The following is a 21,421-nucleotide window of genomic DNA, read 5'->3' on the forward strand; positions in this document are numbered from 1 at the left end:
CTGTGATCATGACATGAACTGAAGGCAGATGTTTAACTGAGCCACCCAGGAGCCCCTCAATTTATTATTTTAAAATAAATTGGGAGATAATTTGCATTATTTTAAGAATTTGAAGATTTAACCCAAGTCTGCATTCTACCACACATATTTAAAACCAGTAAGCTGGTAGTAAATGGCCATAAAGTGTAAATAGGCACTGTATACCAAAAAACTATTATTTTTTTCCTACTTGTGTTATTTAATTCCTTTCTTGAAGCAGCTCTCCTTTTAAAGTTCATGAAAACAGGGGTGGTTGGGTGACTCATTCGGTTGAGTGCTGGACTCTTGATTTCTGCTCTGGTTATGATCTTAGGGTTGTGGGATCCAGCCCCATTCTGGGCTCCCCACTCAGCTTGAGCTTCTCTCCCACTCTCTCTTCCTCTGCCCCTCACCCTGCTTGGCCACAGGTGCATACACTCTCTCTATCTAAAATAAATAAATAAAATATATATTTAAAAAAGTACACGAAAACAGCCAGCCCCTTGAGAAATAAGGCAAGAAAGAAATCCTATTGGTTACTTTGTGCTTAAGCAGAATTCTTGGTTATTTTATCCTTTTTACTTTTTATTCAGTTTTACTGGAAAGGAAAACATTAATTCACTCACTTTATTTAATGCTTTCAGTGTGCCTACACTGGGGATATAAATGGTGGGGATATAAAGATATCTTTATCTACCTGCACTTAAGGGACTTGTGATCTAATAGAGGAAGATGGGTATGTATGCTATGCTGCAACTGATTTATCAGAGATACCCTGATACAATCAGATAGATGATGCCATGAGGACATTAGAAGAGTGGTCAATTCTGTCTTTGGGATGGGGGTGTTTAGGAAAGTGTACAGTGAGAAAGTAATTTTTTGAGAATATTTCCATCAAGTAGTGACCATAGGTAAATAGCCTCCATTGATCCTTCTTTTTACTTTGTGGATCAGATATTGTATGTGGAAATGTCAGAAATACTGTACCAGGGAAAGAGTAAGAACAAAACCACAGTGGTATCAGGGCCAAAAAGAAGAAGAAAGAATTCAGAAATATAAAAATCTTTGCCAAGAAGAGCAAATTTTTTCAATTGTTCATTTGTGAAATTTCTGAATTACATTTGTTGGCATTGAAAAAATTAGCCAAAGATAGGCTAAGCTTTTGTATGTCTGACCTTGAACTTTTGTAATACACCATATTTCATTTTTATCTAGCTAATCACGTTCCCTTTGAATGTTACTTTAGCCATTTTGTCTTTGAAGCCTTATAAAATGCAAATGATATTGTACAAAAGCATTTTTAATATAAGAATTACAGACTCCATTTGTCTTCACAAAGTATGTGCTATAATCAGAGAATATTGAGGTGTACAATTGATGGTAGAATTTAGCTTGGAGTAAAAATATGGCAGCAAGTGAAGCATATTTGAGGGAGGAATTTAGTCACAAATACATGGGGTTTGGGTAGTTTGGATTTTTGAACAGTGTATTTGAGCATGGATTAAAGGATAGGTCTGGGAGTTTTCCTAGTGATTTTTAAGAGGAAAAGTATCATCAAAGGGTTTAATTTCTCTTTTTATTAAAAAAAGGAATATATAATTGCATACCTTATTACTTCAGTGAAAGACATATTGCAGGTACTGACTACATTCCATCGCAATTTGAACTCCAGCTAACCAGATGTGTCTTTAGAGGCGGGGATTATACCTGTACACAGAGATTATGTTTTGCTGGAGTAAGATTTTAGAACAGTGATTTTTCAAATAACTTCTATGACTTTTGGAAAACATGTTAATGTGTAGATTTTCAAGCACTCTCCCTCCTCCATCTCCCACTGTGAGATTCAGATTCAGCTGGTTTAGGGAAAGTTTCACAAATTTGCATTTTTTAATAAGCATGCCAAGTAGTTCTAATATAGATGGCCTTGGACTATCCTTGAAGTAAGACCACAGAAATTTCTTCCTTTTGAAATTTTTTATATCTAAAATTTCTTTTCTTTTCTTTTCTTTTTTTTTTTTTTAAAGATTTTATATATTTATTTGACAGAGAGAGAGAGACAGCACAAGTAGGAGGAGTGGCTGAGGGAGAGGGAGAAGCAGGCTCCCTGTGGAGCAGAAAGCCTGTTGCAGGCTCATCCCAGAACCCTGAGATTATGACCTGAGCCAAAGGCAGATGCCTAACAGAGTGAGCCACCCAGGCACCCCTAAAATTTCTTTTTCATAGTGTAGAATACGGAGTTATTGGAGGGTAGGAGGCTTAGAGCAATTTTTAGAGATATTTTTATCAGTGATTTCTGCTAAAGAAAGATGACTTTCCTAACTAATACCTGCAAACATGAGAGTGATGATTGTGTATGATCTGATTAGTGGTTTGTTCCCTTTCTTTTTCTTTCTTTTTTTTTTCTTCAGGTTTTTCTATTTTTCATACACTCTCCTTGATTCTTCCCCCATTCTATTGATTGTACTGTATCTACATTGTCAGTATGTACAGTATCCCCTTTATAACTAGCATCATTTAGGCTTAGCTCCACAGCTCCACTTAATGTTCAGTCCTTATGTTGGATATTTCAAATCATTTTGTGTGATGAAAGATTAAGTAGATTCTTTAGAAGATCCTGTAAGAAGGGTTCATGGGAGCAATCACTATTTCCTAAGTATATTCATAACAGTTTATCTGTAATCTTTTTATACTAATAAACAAAGTTAGCTGGATATAAAATCCCTGATGTAGAAGTTTCTCTATTTTTTTTTCCTGGAACGTCTTAATTTTTCTCTTCTTGAATACTTTAAAGATATTATTCCATTGTTGTTGGAAAGACCAATGGCAATTATATTTTTTCCTTATAAATGATTTGTTCTTTGTGTCTGGTAGTTCAAAGAATTTTTTCTTTTCACTTAAAATCTAATACTTTTTTCCAGAATATATTTCTGAGTTGGCTATTCTAGGTTGATTTTTTTAAGTTCAAGAAATTTCCTTGAAATATGATTTATGTTATCCTTAATTTCATAAAAGTTTTCTTAAATTACAGTTTTTGGTGTTTGTTCTGTCCCATTGTTTTGATTTTCTCCTTCAGAGATTCCTTTTATATAGAAGTCCCCCTCCTTATACTCTATCTCTCTCACTTTCTCTAAAATCCCTTTTAAAAATATTTCTAAAAATTTATTTTTGCCGTAAAATATTTTTATCCTTCTAATTTCCGTATCTTTTCAGGTATTTTTCACCATATTTGATTGCACCTTAGTTTCTTCTAATGTAATGTTGACTACTTAATTTAAACTTGTTTAATTCTCTCCTGAGTTTATTCTCTTTTTCAAATCTCCTCTTTGGCCTTCATAGTAAAGTTTTTTCAAATTCTGTGTTACAATGTTCATAACAGCAATGTCCACAATAGCCAACAATGTCCTCTAACAGATGAATAGATAAAGAAGATGTGGTCTATATACAAAATGGAATATTACTCAGCCATCAGAAAAGACAAATACCTACCATTTGCTTCGATGTGGATGAAACTGGAGGATATTATGCTGAGTGAAGTAAGTCAATCGGAGAAAGACAATTATCATATGGTTTCACTCATATGTGGAATATAAGAAATAGTGAAAAGGATTATAAGGGAAAGGAGGGAGACTGAGTGGGGAAAAATTAGAGAGAAGACAAACCATGAGAGACTCCTAACTCTGGGAAACAAACAAAGGGTTGCAGAAGGAGAAGAGGGTGGGGGGATGGGGTGATTGGGTGACAGGCACTGAGGAGGACACTTGATGGGATGAACACTGGGTGTTATACTATATGTTGGCAAATTGAATTTAAATAAATTATTAAAAATAAAAAAATTCTGGGTTATTTCTTCTTTTACAGCTTCTATTATTTAAAACAATTATTTTTGCTTGTACTAAAATTTTAAGTTGGAGTGCATGTCTTTCTGGCCTGTTTTCATAATCTCTAGTTATCTTCTACATTATTTGACTTCTTTCCTTTTTCCCCCCCCATAATTCAACCTCAATCCATTTCTGTTGCTTCCTTTTAAGTGCAGGTGGATTTCCTTAGCAGAGATAAAAATATATGACCCCATACTTCTAAGGTTTGCCTCCACCATTTCCTTTTTACTTATATCCTGACCTTCTTTTTCCTTGGCCACTATTTTTCTATCCTACTTAATCCAATCCTATATCTGGGAGTTTCTACTCAATATAGGAATTTGACTTAGGAGAGAGCTTTGGTTTTTTTAGTTTGAGAGTTCACAGGGTCGGGACTGGTTAAGCACCAGCTATCCCTCTGCCCTGACCTACACATTGGATCCTGCAGGGCTCCCACCTCATCTCAGCTACTTTCAGATTAGCTTTTTGTGCTTTCTAAGGAGTACTTGATGACAGTTTTGAAGTTCTTCTGATACTGTCTCCACTTGCCTCTCTTCTGAGGCTTGTGGGAATATGTAGTCATCTACTTTTTTTTGTGTCCATTCTTGGTGGAGTTTTGATTTTGCTAACTTGTTATGTCTGGAGTGTTTTTGGAGGGGAAGGATTCAGAGAGTTTCAGAACATACACTTACCTCAATTTTCATTTATTTATCTTTTTCAGGTATATGAGTATGTTTTCTCTACTCAAGGAGGTTTCTCAATTTCTCTAGTTATACATAAAACAATTAAAAAATAATATCCATCATTTGTTGAGTGTTAACTACATTCCAGGTGGTAAATGAATGAAATGCTTTTTAACATATTCATAATCTTTACAATAATCTTTGGATGTAGCTACTTTATGTCCATTTTAAATAAAGAATTACAGGTGTAAAAAGTTAAAATTGTTGGTCCAAGGTTGGGGTAGGCAGCTTCTAAAATGTCACTAATGATCTCTCCCTTTTGATAATTGTGTCCTTGTATAATCCCTTCCCCTCATATGTGGGCTGGACCAAGTGACTTGCTTCTAATGAATAGAGTGTGGAAAATGTGATGGTATGTCACATCTGAGATTAGCCCACAAAAAGATTATGGTTTGGGCACTCTCTTGCTTCCTTGCTTGTTCATTCTGATAGAAGCCAGCTGTCATGTCCTGTGTTGCCCTAGGAGAGGCTCATGTGGAAGGAATTGAGGGAGACCCTCAGCCAATAGCCAGCAAAGAACTGAGGTCCTTTGCCAATAGCCCTTGAGGAACTGGATCCGGCTAGCAGCCATGTGAATGACTTGGAAGAGGATCATCTCTCAAGTGAGTCTTTGAATGAGACCACAAATGCAGCTGACACCCTGATTGTAGTACTGTGAGAGATTTTGAGCCAGAGGCACCCAGATCATCTATATTTGGATTCCTGATGCACAGAAATCCACAGATAATGTTTATTGTCTTAAACTGTTAACTTTGGAGTAACTTGTTACACAGCAAGAGGTAACTAATACACAGGCCATAAAAGTGATAAGTGTCCCTGATGGCTTGGAACTCAAGAGATCTGATTTCAATGTCTGTATTCTTCACCTGTATTGACACTGACTTTGATTAACCTATACCTTTATGAACTATTATTTCTACCAATTGAATTTGACAATCTTCCAGTTCTTTGATTCTATTATTCTTCTTTGAAAAAAATTTTTCTATCTAGAAATTGTCAGTTCCTGAACTGAGTAATAAGTGAGTACTTTCTTTAAGTCATGGAAATTTAGAGTTAGAAGGAACCTGAAAATTTGTATAATCCAAATTAATCTGTTCCCAGATTTTACGGATGAAGAAATTAGGCCCAGAAAAATTAAGAGACTTGCTTAAAGCTATAGAATTAGTGAAATAATGAGGAGTAGAGCCCAAGTCTCTTAAAGTCCTATAAGCAGGTACATACTGATAGTTCTACAAGGTCATAGCTCACTACCACATTCTGAATGTGGAGTGGATTCAATATGATTCTTCTTCATTTTTGCTGTACAAAAACACAGGGATCCCCTAGGGAACAACTGACAAATAATGAGTAGGATATTTATTTCCTTTGCTCTTAGGCTCACATCCCCTGAAAGAGGGATCAATAGCCCGTATCCAACTGAATGACTATCCATCTTCCAATCCCTTAACCACAGCACTGAATCCAACATAGCAATGAAATTTCATATTGAGAGCCAACTCCAAATGATTTGTCTTGGCTCTTTATACTGCTCATTGAGAAGCATTTCCTGAGCTGGAGTGGAAGGAGGCTGCTGTGTTCAACCAGTAATGTCAGCCATGAGAGGAGGTTGAGGGTGTGGTGGAGTGTGTGCCATGTATTTTCCCATTGACATCTCTGCACATTTAGCAGCCTGGCCCTTCCTTTGATGTCCCAGTCATTTCCCACTATGAGCCCTTCTTGCCACAGAAGCTGCCCAGGAAGGGTCACTTACAATGTGCCATTGGCCTTCATTTCTGGACTCTTTTTCTTCTCCTTTGATGATGAGCATATAAGTGGCATTGGTGGAATTTACCTTGTAACTGAATGTAGTGTTAGAAGCAGAGCCAGTTCTCACATCCCTGAGGTTGGATGCTTTTACGGCTTCATAGGCTTCATTTCTGGCTGGATCTAAAAGTCACACTGCCGGCAGACTTTCAGCCCATCAGAAAAAAAATGCAGGAAGATACAATTTTACACATGCTTATTCTATTGTCTTTTGCAAAATACTCCATTTTCCCCAGTCCCAGGGGGTCATGGGAATAAATTTACAGGTGAGTGTTAGTCCAGGTATCCTGGATGACAGGGTAAAACACTGGTCTCATAGATCAAAAGCACAATTAACATGTGCCTTGGAACTTGGACAACTGCAGGAGCTGGGAGGCTGGGGCTTAAATATCTCCATGGGTGGTAGTATCAACATAGTACTGCCAGCTTTCTTTTTCTTTTTTCTTTTTTTTCATTTCTGTGAAGTTGAGAGTTGGGCAATGTTAGAATGCAGGTAAATGCCTGGCTGGGAAAGTTCATTTCCTTCTATTCTACCTGCTACTTAACTTTCTTCTTCCATTTCAATTCAGTCTATTCTCATTTCAATAACCCATGTTTTCTTTATTATTTTTCACCATTGGGGTAGTATTAAAACCTCAGTGAAAGATTTTTACTTTTCAGAATATTTTTAATCAGAAGCCTATATTATCGAAATAGTAAAAGAATACTAGGATGCCTTCTGGCAACTAGATATACTCTGCTCTTGACTTCTGGAAAACACCAAACCCCTCCTCTTTTGGTGGGGAAGCAATAAAAGCCTGAACATGACTTGATGCTTTGAGTTGTGGAACTTAGGCAAGTCACTTTGGATCTATATGCTTCATTTGTTCCTAGGTATAAATGTGTGTGTTCTGGGGGAGAGAGACAGAGAGATATAATGAGATCAGTAGTCTTCTGAGCCTTAGGAACTCTGAGATTATGGAAGAAAAAGTTTGAGCTGGTGAGAATCCTGTCCTTCCTCAACTTGAACAATTCTGCTGTTAGTTTTCTGTTAGGGATTTCTGCAGTAGAGTTTTTTGAAAGATGGTTTTTATTGTTTTAAATGTGAAAACTACCAAATGAGCATTAGGTTCTTTCTACTTCTAGTATTTTAGATTTACCTACATATTATCAGTTAGTCCCAGATTGAGGAGAAAGCTCCATGTAATGATTAAGAACATCATCTCTGGGGGCACCTGGGTGGCTCAGTCAGTTAAGCAGCTGCCTTCACTTAGGTCATTGATGTCAGTGTCCTGGGACCAAGTCCTGCATTGGGCTCCCTGATCAGCAGGGGTCTGCTTCTTCCTCTCCCTCTGCGCCTACCCCCTGCTTATGCTCTCACTCTCTGTCAAATGAATAAATTAATAAATACATTAATTAATTAAATTAAAAAAATTACCTCCATCAGATGTCTCTGTCTTTGGATCACAACCACATCCCACTGAGGCTCTCCAAGCATGTTATCCTTTAAGGCCTTAGTTCTTATCTTCTTTAAAGTGGAGATAATAGTTGAATCAGCCTCATAGGATTGTGGTGAGAACCAAATGAGCTAGTTCACAATGTTCAGCAAATCATAAATACTCAATAAGCGATAGGCATTATTAATCAATCTGAAAAAAATATTGGCATTATACATGGTATGCACATCTTCCTTTATTACATCATTTATGTTTATTTCAAATAAGTTTCTTCTAGAACCAATTCTAAAAGCATTGAAATATTAAAATAGAATATCTAGTACTCTGCCACTCTTTTAGCTTGACGTTGCAAGGAGATTTATATGATTTTAGAATGTTCACTTAAGTGCAAACTAATCTGTAAAATATATTGTACCATAACTGGCTATGTAAGTTTTCAGCCAAAAGGTTTCAGTGGAAAGTTCAAATGAAAATAATTTAAGATGAAGTAAATTTGTGGATGATGCTTTACTGAAAATCAGCTTTTTCATAAAATTTAAGCATATATTTGCAGAACTTTATTTTTCTTTGAGTTTTTGGGTTTCAATTAATTTATCTGCAAAGTAAAGGGACTGGACCTGATAATTTTTCAGATTTAATATCAATGATTCTGTTTCTTGTCATAGGATGTGGCATTCCAATCAGTTTGTCTCAATTCTCCAGGCATCCATTTCTTCAGCTGCAAATTGAGAAAAGAATGTTTGCTACCTTTAATTCTAGCAATAGAGTTGGACTTATCTTTTTATGCTTGTCTTCATTACTCTTTGGTTGCATAATCATCTAAAGTGTATCACAAAATAACTTCTAGTCATGTATTTTTAGGTGCATGGTTAAGAGCTTATCAACCTATATTTCTGAGTGCTCCCTGGGACACAATAATGAAAAGACACATTTTCTGCCTCAGACATTAGATCCATGATGATGATGGTGATAAATGATGAAGAAAATAAAGATAGTAAATGCGAACATAATTGCTTTAAGTGGAATAAGCACAACATTTACTGGAAACAAAAGTTAAGAAAACCCAGATCAGCCTAGTAGTAGGGTGTATGTGAAGGCCAAGGCAACAGAATGTGAGACAGTGTTCCAGGCCAGAGGAATACTGATTGCAAACACAGAGCTCTAGATGGGAGAGCAGGACAGGTCAGGAATTACAAATCCTTCAGTATTGTTGGAGTGTGAAATGTAAAAAGAGAATGAGGGGGGATTGCTAAATAGGAGCCTGCTCATTTAATTGAGTAGTATCTGGCCATACGTTGAAATTATTCAAGAATCACTGAAATGTCAAGGTTTTAAATTAAAATAGGAAAGTAGTTTTAACATAAATTTCTGAAACTCTTACAAAAATATAGGAGTTCAAGATCAATAGTTTCATATTTTGCTTTAGAAGAAACTAGTCCAGGGAAACTAATTAAGAGCACCTAGAACATAACACCAAATTCATTTTACTTTAAAATGTTTCCTGAAATGGGATGCCTGGGTGCTCAGCGGTGGAGTGTCTGCTTTTGGCTCAGGACATGATCCTGGGGTCCCAGGATCGAGTCCCATATTGGGCTCCTTGCATAGAGCCTGCTTCTCCTGTCTCTGCCTTTCTCTGTATCTCTCATGAATAAGTAAATAAAATCTTTAAAAAAGAAAAAAAAAATTCCTGAAGGGGTGCCTGAGTGGTTCAGTTGGTTAAGCATCTGCCTTCAGCTTAGGTCATGATCTCAGGGTTCTGGGATGAAACCCCACATTGGATTCCCTGCTCAGTGGGGATCCTGCTTCTTCCCTTCCCTCTGATGCTCCCCCCTGCTTGTGTACATACACTCTCCCTGTCTTTCTGTCAAATAAATAAATAAAATTAAAAAATAAAATGTCTCATAAGTTTTTTTCATTAGATGAGCACTAATAAGTTAGACATGAATTTCTAAGGTAAATGTAAGATAATGCTCCTTTAAAAAATCTCTTATGGGTTTTCATAATTTGTGAACTTGAAGATTTTATATAAAATTTTCCAGTGATTTTTTTTTTCTTGATTGCATTACTCCATTAGAAAAAAATCTACACAATTGATTATCTGGCATCTGATCTATTCTTATACTTTGAGTAAGACAAACAAAACAAACATGCTCTATAAAAACAAAAAGACTATCTAACTCTGTTAAAAAACAAAAAGACTATTCTAACTCTGGTTCAGTTTTTGTAGAAAGAGCATAGGACTCAGAAGTTGTAAATTCAAGATTCTGCTATTTATTTATCATTTCAATCATAGTATTATAAGCATATGCTACTTGATTAGATTTTCTAAATTTAAAGCCATACATCCATATGGTTTAAAGAATCAAATTGTTCTAGAAGACTTGTAGACTTGTATAAAAACCAGAAGTACCATATGCCTTCCTCCCATTTCCTATTTTCCACAGGCAACCACTTCCAACATTTTTAGTTTGATTCTATTTTTATTTCCATGTCTCCAGATGACATGCTTGTATTGCCACTTCTTAATTTTCAAAAGCTTATCATTACCTATTGATGTTCTCCTAAAGCACTTTTTCACCACTGCCCTCCTCAAAGCCCCCACTGTTCCTGTGAATATGTTCATATTATTCAAACATTCTATTTAATCTAGAAGAAATCTCAACCCTGAGATTTATGACCTACTCCAATTTGAGCTCTCCTTTCACTATTATCCTGAGGACCCCCTTTGCCTCTATCCTGTGCTGGATCTCTGGTTCCCCATGTTCCATGTTTTTCTCTTCATCTTGATTTACTCTCTTGCTTTGGTGACACACAATCTTCAGTAGCTTACTCAGAAACAATATAAGGAAAATAATCTCTTTTGAGAGATCTCATACCTAAGAATGAATTTGTCATGTATGACTGATATTTTTGTGATTATAAACTTCTACCTTGGAAATTATTTTCCATCAGTCACTGATCCATTGCTTTTTAGCTCCTGGTGTTTCATCCATTTGGCTCCTATGTTTTCTCTGAACTTGCACACAAGAAGCTTAGCACTGGTGGATACAGTTAGGAGAAGCAGGAAGATCCTATTATACATTTGTGACTACCAACATCAACTGGACTCTCAACAGTACCAATTCATTTTCTTACAGAAGCAAAAAGCTATTTTAAAACTCTGTATACAGGGCAGCTGGTGGCTCGGCGGTTTAGCGTAGCCTTCAGCCCAGGGCCTGATCCTGGATGGAGTCCCATATCAGGCTCCCTGCCTGGAGCCTGTTTCTCCCTCTGCCTATGTCTCTGCCTCTCTCTCTCTTTCTCTCTGTGTCTCTCAGGAATAAATAAATAAAATCTTTAAAAAAAAAACTGGGGATCCCAGTTGGGTGGCGCAGCGGTTTGGCGCCTGCCTTTGGCCCAGGGCGCGATCCTGGAGACCTGGGATCGAATCCCACATTGGGCTCCCGGTGCATGGAGCCTGCTTCTCCCTCTGCCTGTGTCTCTGCCTCTCTCTCTCTCTCTGTGTGACTATCATAAATAAATAAAAATTAAAAAAAAACTCTGTAAACAAACTAACATGAAAATCTCTAGTTTCCTCAAGCCTCTAATCGCAGCTCTCCTTCCCCCACATCCTCAGCAGGTGATTTTGACTTTTACTCTTGGTAAAATAAAAGCCATCAGGTAACAATTCCCTTGAGTTCTAGAAATGAAACCTGCAAACGGACCCACATTTATACCTACCTGTTCATCTTCAGTTTTGCTTCTACTTGTGTCTTGGAGTCTATTCTATTTATGCTTGCAAAGTCTTTATAATATCGATTCCTCCTCTTTTTTTTTTCTTTTCTCGTATTTTCAATTTTTGTCAAATGGATCATTCTTAGTGGTTTTTTCAATTCTCAAACCTCACCTATTAAATTAGTCATTCAACTTACCAGCCAACCAACCCAATAAGCAACAAACAGCCCTTCTTCTACCTACATTATCCTTCTCTCTCCTTCTCTTTTCTCTCTCCTTCTCTTTTCAGCCAAACCTTTTCCAAAGAGTTGTCTTTACTCCTCACTTCATTAGCTATATTCACTCTATCACCATTTCATTCTGATTTTCTTGCTTAGGTCCCAGTGACCTCCATCAAAAAATTTTGACCTCCCTACAATACAAAGATCATCACACTTCCTTTTTTAGAAGTAGTCTTTTCCTGGGCTTATAAGACAAAACTTTGTTTTGTTTTTCCTTCCTCTCTTATTATCCCTTATATCTCCTTTCCATTGTCATCTTCTTGATCACTAAATGTTAGAATTTGTGAAAGGCTCTTTCCTTGGTTCCCCTTTCTAATTCTCTTCTCTTTCCCTATACAGTTTTACTCCTTGTATATGGCTAATTATTGTCTATAAACAAATAACACATTTTTGTCTCCAGTCAGTCAAAATCTCTTTTCTGAACTCTGGACCCATATGTCCAATTGCTTATATGACATATCTTCTTGGGGTCTCAATGGCACCTGAAACTCAGTATGCCCAATTCAAATTCATCTTTCTTCTAGTGAAGTCAATCCTCTTCCAGTGTTTCTATTTTAGTTAATGGTACCTATTTTTCTCTAGTTATGTTAGCCGGAACTCTAGAGTCATTCCTCACATTTATCTCTCCATCACCCCATATCCAATCCATCACCAATCTAGTTGATAACATTTGCAATCACAATATTTTTCAAGTCCTCTCACATTTCTCAATCTTCACCACTCTAGGTAAGCAACCAATAGCTAATATCTAAACTTCCTGGATAGTCTCTTAATTGGTCTACTTCTACCCTTGTCCCACAATCTACTCCCCATACTATAGCCATAGTCATCTTTTATTTTATTTATTTATTTATTTATTTATTTTTCCATAGTCATCTTTTAAAATGCAAATCTAAGTACATTATCCTTTACTTAAAGCCTCTATATAGCTTCTTTCTGTTCTAAGGATAAAGACAAAAACTCCTAACTTGTCCTACAGGGCTTACATACTCTTTACCTCTCTTCTCTCAGCTAGCACCATCTCATTCCTTGCTTTCTTGTACCAGCTTTGCTGACTTTTCTTTTAGGTCTTCCGATGGAGGAACGTACATTGTTTCCTCCAGCCATGGGATCTTTGCTTATGCTGATACTATTAAGAGCCAATATAGCTTAGCGGCTAAGCACAGAGCACTTGAAGTCTAATTTTCAAGGGAGACTTCCTGGGTTCAAATCCTGATTTTATAATTTACTTAGTTGTGTAAACTTGGATTATTTATTTTGCCTCCTATGCCTCAGTTTCCTCAACTGAAAAATAAGGATAATCACAATATCTACCTTCAGGGATGATAGAATGATCAAATAGTCATTTGTAGGGAAGGCCCACTCTCCTCTTTCTTGCCCCGTTAAATTCTGCTCAAACTTCTGTTCAGCCCGAGTCACTTTCCTTGAGACTCTTCCACTGACATCTCTGATTGAATCCAATTACTCCATTACAGATTTTCCCCTATCTTGAGTCTCTTATTTGTAATGCTTAATATAGGTGCAATTTTATATTTTTCTGAATGATTAATGTATTTAGATCAACATTCTATCTTTCTCATTAGAATGTCAGCTCCAGGAGCTTAAGGATGCTACTTGTTTTTGATAACTCTTCTTTGGGCCTAACACAGTCTCCTGCATATACCAGGGTCCCCTCAAATATTTCTTGACAGAAAAAGATGGTAAGCATCCCTAATGGAAGGCTCCTTGATGACCCGTTTTGGTGTTTAAGTTAGTGCTTTGTACAATAAGTTCACAGAAGGGACACATGGTAGTCAATTAAGCAGTTAGACTGTATATCTGCTCCCAGTTTTTCTCTGAGCAGGAAACTTTTCTGCTTAATAAGGTAGGGGTTTTGTGGAAATTATGTGTCAGGTACATGGACCTAGGTTTGATTCTTGACTCCATTTTCTGATGCTATGTGACCTTAGTCATGTCACTTGACTTCCCAGAGTCTTAGTTACGTCATCTGTCAGCACACCACAGTACACAGCACAGTCAATTCTTGTTAACCAGGCAACTGAACCTATACGAGTTTCTGTTGACCCTAAGTATAGCTTGCCCCTTGCGTAAGCCAGTAAGCCTCCCTCTGTGGCACAGTAACAGCTTTCTCATTCAACCCCCACCCCCCTAAAATGAGATTTTTTTTTTTTTTTTTTTTTTTTTTTTTTGCTTTTGGTCACAAAACAAACCGGGATGAATCAGTGTGAATGCAACGTAGAGTTCTGAGGGCATTACTGGTGCAAGCAACTTTCTTTTTCCCTGCTGCTTCAAGTCCAAGTTTACAAGTGGCAATGGGTGGCCTGGCCTGGGCAGTTAGGATCAATCATATGGTCATTTGCTGGTCCTCATCTATGAGGCTGACCTTGAAAACAGAGAAGAGCCCTCGGTCCCTGACAAGACAGGCTGCCCAGCTGCCAAATGGATTCAGCTAACCACCATTTCCATCTCAGGGGTCTTTTCTCTCCCCCCACCCCCCACCCCGCCGCCTCTTTAAAATCAGCTGAATCCATTCCTTTAGAATCACATGGAAAATGACTCCCTCCACACCTCATTCAAGAAAAAAAAAATCTTCCCTCACAATGAAGAGTAAGCCTCTTGTGCATTTCTTGGGCAGCTTGACCACTTCGCTGTGGAAAGAGGAGTGAGCTGGGAATGAACTGGGCGAAAGCAGCGACCACCGCGATGCTGCAGGGGACGGACATTGTTTCTTCCGCTAGTCACCTCCCTTCTCCCTCCTCCTGTCTCCAGCTCGAGCGGCCGACCGAGGCTGCGAGTTCGGCGTAGTGAGCCTCTGTACCGAGGGGGGCTGCGTGTGCATCTGTGTGCGTCCCGGGGCGCTGTGCTTAAACCCGCCGAGTGCGTTTGAGGAGCCGCGAAACCACGCGCGGGGGGCAAGCTTCGTGGTGCGTACGTGGTGAGTGTGCGCGCGCGAGGGTGTCCGAGCGCCGGGGGCGGCCCGCCCGCCGCGGCTCCCCGTGGGCCGGCGGGGCCAATGAGCGCGCGGCGGCCGGGGCGGCGGGCGGGGAGGGGGCGCCGGGGCCCTGCGGATGGAGGCGCTGGCGGCGCGGCGCGCTCATTCCGCGCGGGCGTTGCTGGCCGGGGGAGGCGCAGTCCCCGGCCCGGGATCGCGGCCGGGACTCGGGGCGGCGGGCGGCTCGCGGGGCTGGGATGCGCCAGGGGCTCCGTGGCGGCGGCGGCGGCGGCGTCGGCGGCGGCCCGGGGACGAGCTAGCGCCGCGGCGCGGGGAGCCAGTCGCGCCCGGCCGGCGAGCGGAGGCGGCGGCGCAGGCGGAGCGGCGGCCGCGGTCGGAGCCGGAGCCGGAGCCGGAGCCCGAGCGCCGCGCGCCCACCATGGCCGCCCAGGGCGAGCCCGGCTACCTGGCGGCGCAGTCGGACCCGGGCTCCAACAGCGAACGCAGTACTGACTCGCCCATGCCGGGCTCCGAGGACGACCTGGTCGCCGGGGCGCCCCTGCACAGCCCCGAGTGGAGCGAGGAGCGCTTCCGCGTGGACAGGAAGAAACTTGAGGCCATGTTACAAGGTAGGCATCCCCCGCGTTCTCGGGCTCCCGGCCGGAGTCCCCTCTCCTTCCCGGACCTCCCGGCCCCGCGCCCCGCGCCCCGCTCCAGCCCACGGCCGGCTTGGGCTCCCCGGCCCGCTCCCCCGCGAGGCCGCGGGACTCTCCGCCCTCACGCGCCTCGCGGGTCTCAGGGCCGGGAACCTTGGGCCCCTGACTTGACCCGCTTCAGAAAAGCCAAAGGCCGAGTTTGCGCCGGCGCGCCCCGGCTGTGTTCCCGGCTACCTTGGAGCTGCCGCCTTACTCCGGACACCCCGGCTTCGCCCCGGGACCCGCTGAGTCCGCACGGGGTGTGCGTGACAGTGACTCTCTCCCCACTCCCTCAGAGCCTTGAATTCTAGCTGTGTCCCTGTGTCTCCTCTGGTCAGTGTCCACTTCCTCCGGCCGAGGGGCCTTGTCTAGCTGTTGGGAAACACTGCAGATGTCAGGGCTTAAGATAGGAGTGTCCCCCCCCCCCCCCCCCGCGAGGGAGAGGGGCCTGGATGGGGGTAGCAGCCAGAGCGTGGGGACTGTGTCGGGGTCGTGCTGCTGGGTTGGAGGACCTGTGTGTTCATCTCCTGATAGGCTTGTAACACATCTTGAGTCACAGATCATAAAAATCTTCCTGTGCTGTGAGTTTCTGTCTTACACAATTGTGTGTGTGTGTGTGTGTGTGTGTTTTGTTTTGTTTTGTTTTTTAATTCCCTCGTTTCTCTGGGACTTTCCCAGGCACAACAGCTTTAGGACTGGAGACAAGTTCTGAGTTTTATAATGGGGGGATGGGAGTTTTCAGAGTGAACGCTCAAATGTCCAAGGTCATTTTGGCCTTCCTTAAAAATGTTAATTACTAGTTTATCTGTAAGCCACCAGTCTGGTCATTTCCCTCATCTAGGAAAATAGCGGTAGTTTGAACGACTGTCATTCTTAAAATACTGTAGAGGACCAGACATTAATTTGACTCAGGATGTATGGTGGATTCATTCAGTAGGTAGCGTCCTTATTATCAAGAGAAGTTTGGAGCTTTCCAACTTTCTTTTGTGGCTTGATGCCTCAAAAAGTCAACTAACTTTGACTTTATCAGTCAGTGCATCACAACATGGGAGCTATTTAGCTCCCGTGGAAATGCAGTGGCTTTGAAAGACAATGTAGCAGGTTATTTTAAGAGAGAACAACATGTTTTCCAAGACAATAACTTGGTAGAAACAAATAGCAGGAGTGTTTGGCTGGCGTTTTTTGGATCAGCTACAAACTCATCTGCCTTGTTGCTTATTTTTATTGATAAACATCCCTAGGGCTTATCGTGTCTTTTTTTTTTTTTTTCACCCTTAAATTATATAATTTTCTAAGAGAGTTACTTCTGTGGTAAATTGTTCAAATAAGAATATTGTATAGTGGATTTAGAAATTAGGGTGGTTTTGGAAATTAAAGTTGTATTTCAATAATCCATTTTAGTTTCATTTGTTCCATGGTTCTTTTTGCCTAGTTTCTGATTCTAAATAAAATATTAAGTTTATTCAGAAAAATACTGTGAGATTGTTTCCCACATGAGTTTGGGATAATGTAAAGGGTGGATCTTCTAATAATACTATGTCTTCCTTACCTGTTCCATCTATGCACATACAGATAGTGATAAGCATTTAGTTTCTAGGCAGCCCTCCTGTATAACTTGAGTTTTGGAAGTGGATTTATTTTTTCAATTAATTGATTTTTATTTAGAATAAAATGAAATATGGGTGGTGTATTTTTTAAATTTGAAGGTATGCTACTCTGACATGAGGTGGTTTGAAATTGCTGCAGTGAAAAAGTTTTGTTTCACAGGAAGTCCTAACAGTTAACGTTTCTTCAACAATCTACGTATAATGAAATATTTACATTTCAGCCCCAAAGAATTCTTTAATGATTGAACATAGTGCTTTGATTAACTTTCCAGAAATCACCAATAAATGAATTATGCCTTCTGAGAAGGTAAATTTTGAACTCATTTGACAATAGAATGGTGCATAGTGTACTAAGACATTTTGTGATGTGTGCTTCCTAGTGTCAATTATGTAAAACAACTATGTTTGAAGGAATGAGACAAGTTTTCTGAACCAAATGTAATTCTGGGTCTCATTGTTTTAAACCAGGTGATTATAGCAAGAGTGGGCACTGGAATCAAAACTAGATTCACGTCCCACAGATGTTGGGACAGTTCCTGGGCTCTCAGTCTCACTCTGCCTGTCTCTAAATGGTGGATTAGTATTTCTCTAATACTAATAGTTGATTAGTATTAGTATTAGCGAATGATAATTGTATTTCTCTTGGGGTTTTGGAAGAATTAAGAGATAATTCCTGATAAGCTATGCTATGCTGTTTGACAATAAGAGCTTAATGTCTATTATATGCTTTTATTGTTGTTAATAATAAATATTACAGCATGGATTCAAAAGATTTCCTGTGCCTACTATAATTTCTGACGTATAGGGTATACTTTAAATTTGGAGAAACAAAAACTTTTGCAATCTCATATTGGGAAAGTAAAATAGAGACTAAGGAGGTTTGCAAGTATTCTAACATTGTTAGATAATCTTGGGTGTAAAACTTTTCATTTGCAAAGTGTCAAGTAGGTAAAGTATTTGTCTAGTTGGATTTCTGATTATGTGAATCTGGTTTGCCATTTTTCTTTTCATAATTGCCTTAAAATATGTGCAGATTTCCAGTTTAAAGCAGGATAAATAAGATTATCTGTCCTGAAGCCTACATAGTGCAAATTAGTGATTATAATGCTTGGAATTTGTTTCTAGAGAGACTGTCCTGGGGGCGAGTTAATCTTTAATGGGTTGTATTTTTATTAGTAGAGAATTTCTTCTATGCAATGGACCAAAAATTCAGTGAGATTAAAATATGGGCAGTAGGGCACTGATCAAAGAAATGAAATACCATTCTTGGATGATCAATGAATCCCAAAAGAATTTCTATGCATAAAAACACCAGACTGAAAATGTAGGGAAAAAATTGTTAGTTTTTCTTTTCTTTCTTTTCTTTCTTTCCTTTGTGTGTGTGTGTGTGTGTGTGTGTGTGTGTGTGTGTGTGAGAGAGAGAGAGTGCTAACCACTTTGGAACAGCCTTGCAGAGTATCTGCCATTTTTGTTTGAGTCTAAATGAAGATTACCACTTTGGTTAGTTACTGGTTTTAAAAATGGGAATTATTTTCAAGTTTATTGAGGTTTATGGTCAGCCTGGAATGGACACCATGGACAGCACTGTTTAATAATAAAGAAAAATTGTTTTTAATTAATTTAATACTGATTTTCAAAATTTAGATTTCATGCCTTGTGTGAGATAATAGTATTGATTCATTTAAGTCAAATATGAGTTATGGTATGTAGAGAGAGGGAGGAGAATAGTATAGAAAAAGTCTGGGAGAAAGTAGGAAATAAATAAGTCAGAAGAGTCAGAAATAGTCTTGGTGTTTGGTAGGGACCCAAGAGGCAAACATGGAATATGTATATTTCTGTCTCTCTCTCTCTCTCTCTCTCTGGTTGTTTTACATCTTACTGTTATACTTTTCTTCTTAAGTTAAAAATCATACAAAAAAATTCCTGCATACATGTAGAAGCAAAGGCATTTTCCAAATTCCCAATCCCTTGTGTCATCATAGAAAGAAGAGTTACAAGGTGGGAAATGGCCTGTTTTTACGAACTGAGGTTGACATCTGGTGGGCTTTTAGGATATTGCTGTGAAAGACTTTAAAAACCATGTTGCATTTTTACAATAATAGGCACAATGGGGATCACTTACTTCTGCTTACTTGAGTAGAAGAAGCAGCCACTAAGGTTATCAACACATCATTGATTAAAAGTAAGAGTAACAAGTATGTTATCTCTTCCAATTTAGCAAGTGAAGTGAATCTTTAGGGACGATGGTCTTATTTTTTAGATGATTTATGGGAAAAATGTGAAGCAAAGTGTCTGGAAATTGAGGTGTACTGAAAGTGAAGATAAGAGCTAAGCTGAGTATAGTTTTATAGCTAATGTTGGACTAAGGCTAATACAACAGGAATAAATCAAATAACTTGATGAAGCTTAGTGGTTAAAAGCACAGGGCTCTGGGCCAGATATGGATTCAAATCTTAATGCTACCTTCTAATAGGGAACCGGGGAAAATTCTTCACCTGTGGCCCTCTTTCTGAAAGGGGGTTTTAGGGCATCTGGGTAGTTCAGTGACTTAAGCATCCAATTGATTTTGGCTCAGGTCATGATATCAGGATTGTGAGATTGAGCCCCGCATTGGGCTCCGTGCAAGGTATAGAGCCTGCTTGAGATTTTCTCTCCCTCTGCCCCCCATCCCCAATAAATAAATACATAAAATAAAAAGGGGTATAATAGTTCTTGCATCTTGACTGCTTGTGATGATTAAGAGAAAAAGATGTAGGTAAGCTTCACAGTGCTGGCCTTATAGCTTCCTGAAGCTCATTTATTATTGCTGAATAAATGAATAATAACTATAGTCATTATAAATCATAGTTCATAAAATGCACATTCTTATATTGCAAATGAAAATCAAGTGTATTGGAAAATGAATTAAATGGTCTTACGATAAGTAAATATTCATAGCTATCTAAATATTCTTGGCCTTACTGGCAGCTCATAGTGTGATGAGTATATTAGCTTCTTGTAAAGGTGGTTGAGTATATACTGAATAAAGCTATATTAGAGATGAGTATGCAATTCTAGATTTTGCTCAGACTGAAAGGGCTTTACACCTTTGTTAGTTGTCTAGTTGTCCTTGCCTGGAGTATTTTTCATTCTTTAAAGGGTCCTAAATAAATTACTTCTGACATTTTTACTAAAGACTAGCAGCAAAATCAGTCTCCTTTCTAGTTTTATGTTGCTTTGAACTTGTCATTCATTGGTGTCTAGAAAGAGACTTTTTTCAAAATCTGTGCACAGGCTTACATGTTGTATTTGTTCACTTGTAAAATGGGGACAGTAGTCCTGTCTTGGATGTTGTGAGCACTGAATGAGATGATGCATGTGAAATGTGTAGCCCAGTGCCAGGCACATGGCACTTTGTGGATGTTAATGTAGCAGCAGCCCTGTGCCATGTGACGGATAAAGATTTTGGAACACTAGAGAGCAAATGCTTGCTTTTATTTTATTTATTTATTTATTTATTTATTTATTTAGATTTTATTTATTTATTCATGAGAGACACAGAGAGAGGCACAGACACAGGCAGAGTGAGAAGCAGGCTCCATGCAGGGAGCCCGATGTGGGACTCGATCCAGGGTCTCCAGGATCACACCCTGGGCTGAAGGCGGCGCTAACCTCCTGAGCCACCTGGGCTGCCCAAATGCTTACTTTTAAAACAACTACATGTCAATCCATTTTGTTTAGTGGAAGGGATGATTTATTTTTGAGAAGTCTTTCTCCTGTCAGAGAATCCGTTGGGACAATGGTAGTTGAGTGTGAAAGCAGAATTGAAGGATAAGATCATGTTATAAACAATGAAAAAGTGCATTGAAAATTGTGTAGCTTGGCAGTATGAAGCCCAGGTTCTGCCGTCAGAATTGGCTGGATCGGGGTCTTAGTGTCACTTCAGCAGGGCCCTATAAGGGTAGCATGAGACGGGCATTATGTCCCTGTCCTCGGGACATCGAGTAAGCACTCTCAGTACATGCATGTTCTCTCAGTAAGTCTGATCTTTGCGAAGACTTGTGCGGTGTTGGTGGAGTTGATCATTGATAAGTTAAAACAGAAAGGTTTGTCATATGGCTGATTTTAATAGGCAGGTATATATTTGGCTGTGACTAACAGAAAACCGAACAGAGTGGCTTAAACCAGCCAGGAGTTTATTTTCCTCACCTAATACAAAATCTGGAGCTCAGGGGTCCACCCCTGAATAGTTGCCCCAGGGGCATCAAGGAGCCCAGTGACTACCTTCCTCACCTCTGCCATTCCCAGTCTGTGGCTTTTGGCCTCATTGTTATAGAAACTAGCTGTCTGTGCCTG

The 21,421-nt window shown here is 39.6% G+C and overlaps 1 protein-coding gene across 4 annotated transcripts in view; it reads left to right on the forward strand.

Annotated features, from left to right (window-relative positions):
• The first annotated feature begins 14,596 nt into the window (after nucleotides 1-14,596).
• The window catches only part of BICC1 (BicC family RNA binding protein 1), a 271,306-nt gene continuing 264,481 nt past the window's right edge, over nucleotides 14,597-21,421 (forward strand). For 3 of the 4 annotated variants that reach the window (XM_025435252.3, XM_025435253.3, XM_049108770.1), the window contains exon 1: nucleotides 15,003-15,413. In XM_025435252.3, coding sequence (XP_025291037.1) covers nucleotides 15,224-15,413 — 190 coding nt within the window. In that variant the 5' untranslated portion in view covers nucleotides 15,003-15,223. Of the gene's footprint in view, nucleotides 14,788-15,002; nucleotides 15,414-21,421 lie in introns of those variants that run through there. The other variant, XM_049108772.1, reaches the window with a different exon arrangement.

The sequence above is a fragment of the Canis lupus genome, chromosome 4, assembly GCF_003254725.2.
Source record: "Canis lupus dingo isolate Sandy chromosome 4, ASM325472v2, whole genome shotgun sequence".
NCBI classification, from domain to species: Eukaryota; Metazoa; Chordata; class Mammalia; order Carnivora; family Canidae; genus Canis; species Canis lupus.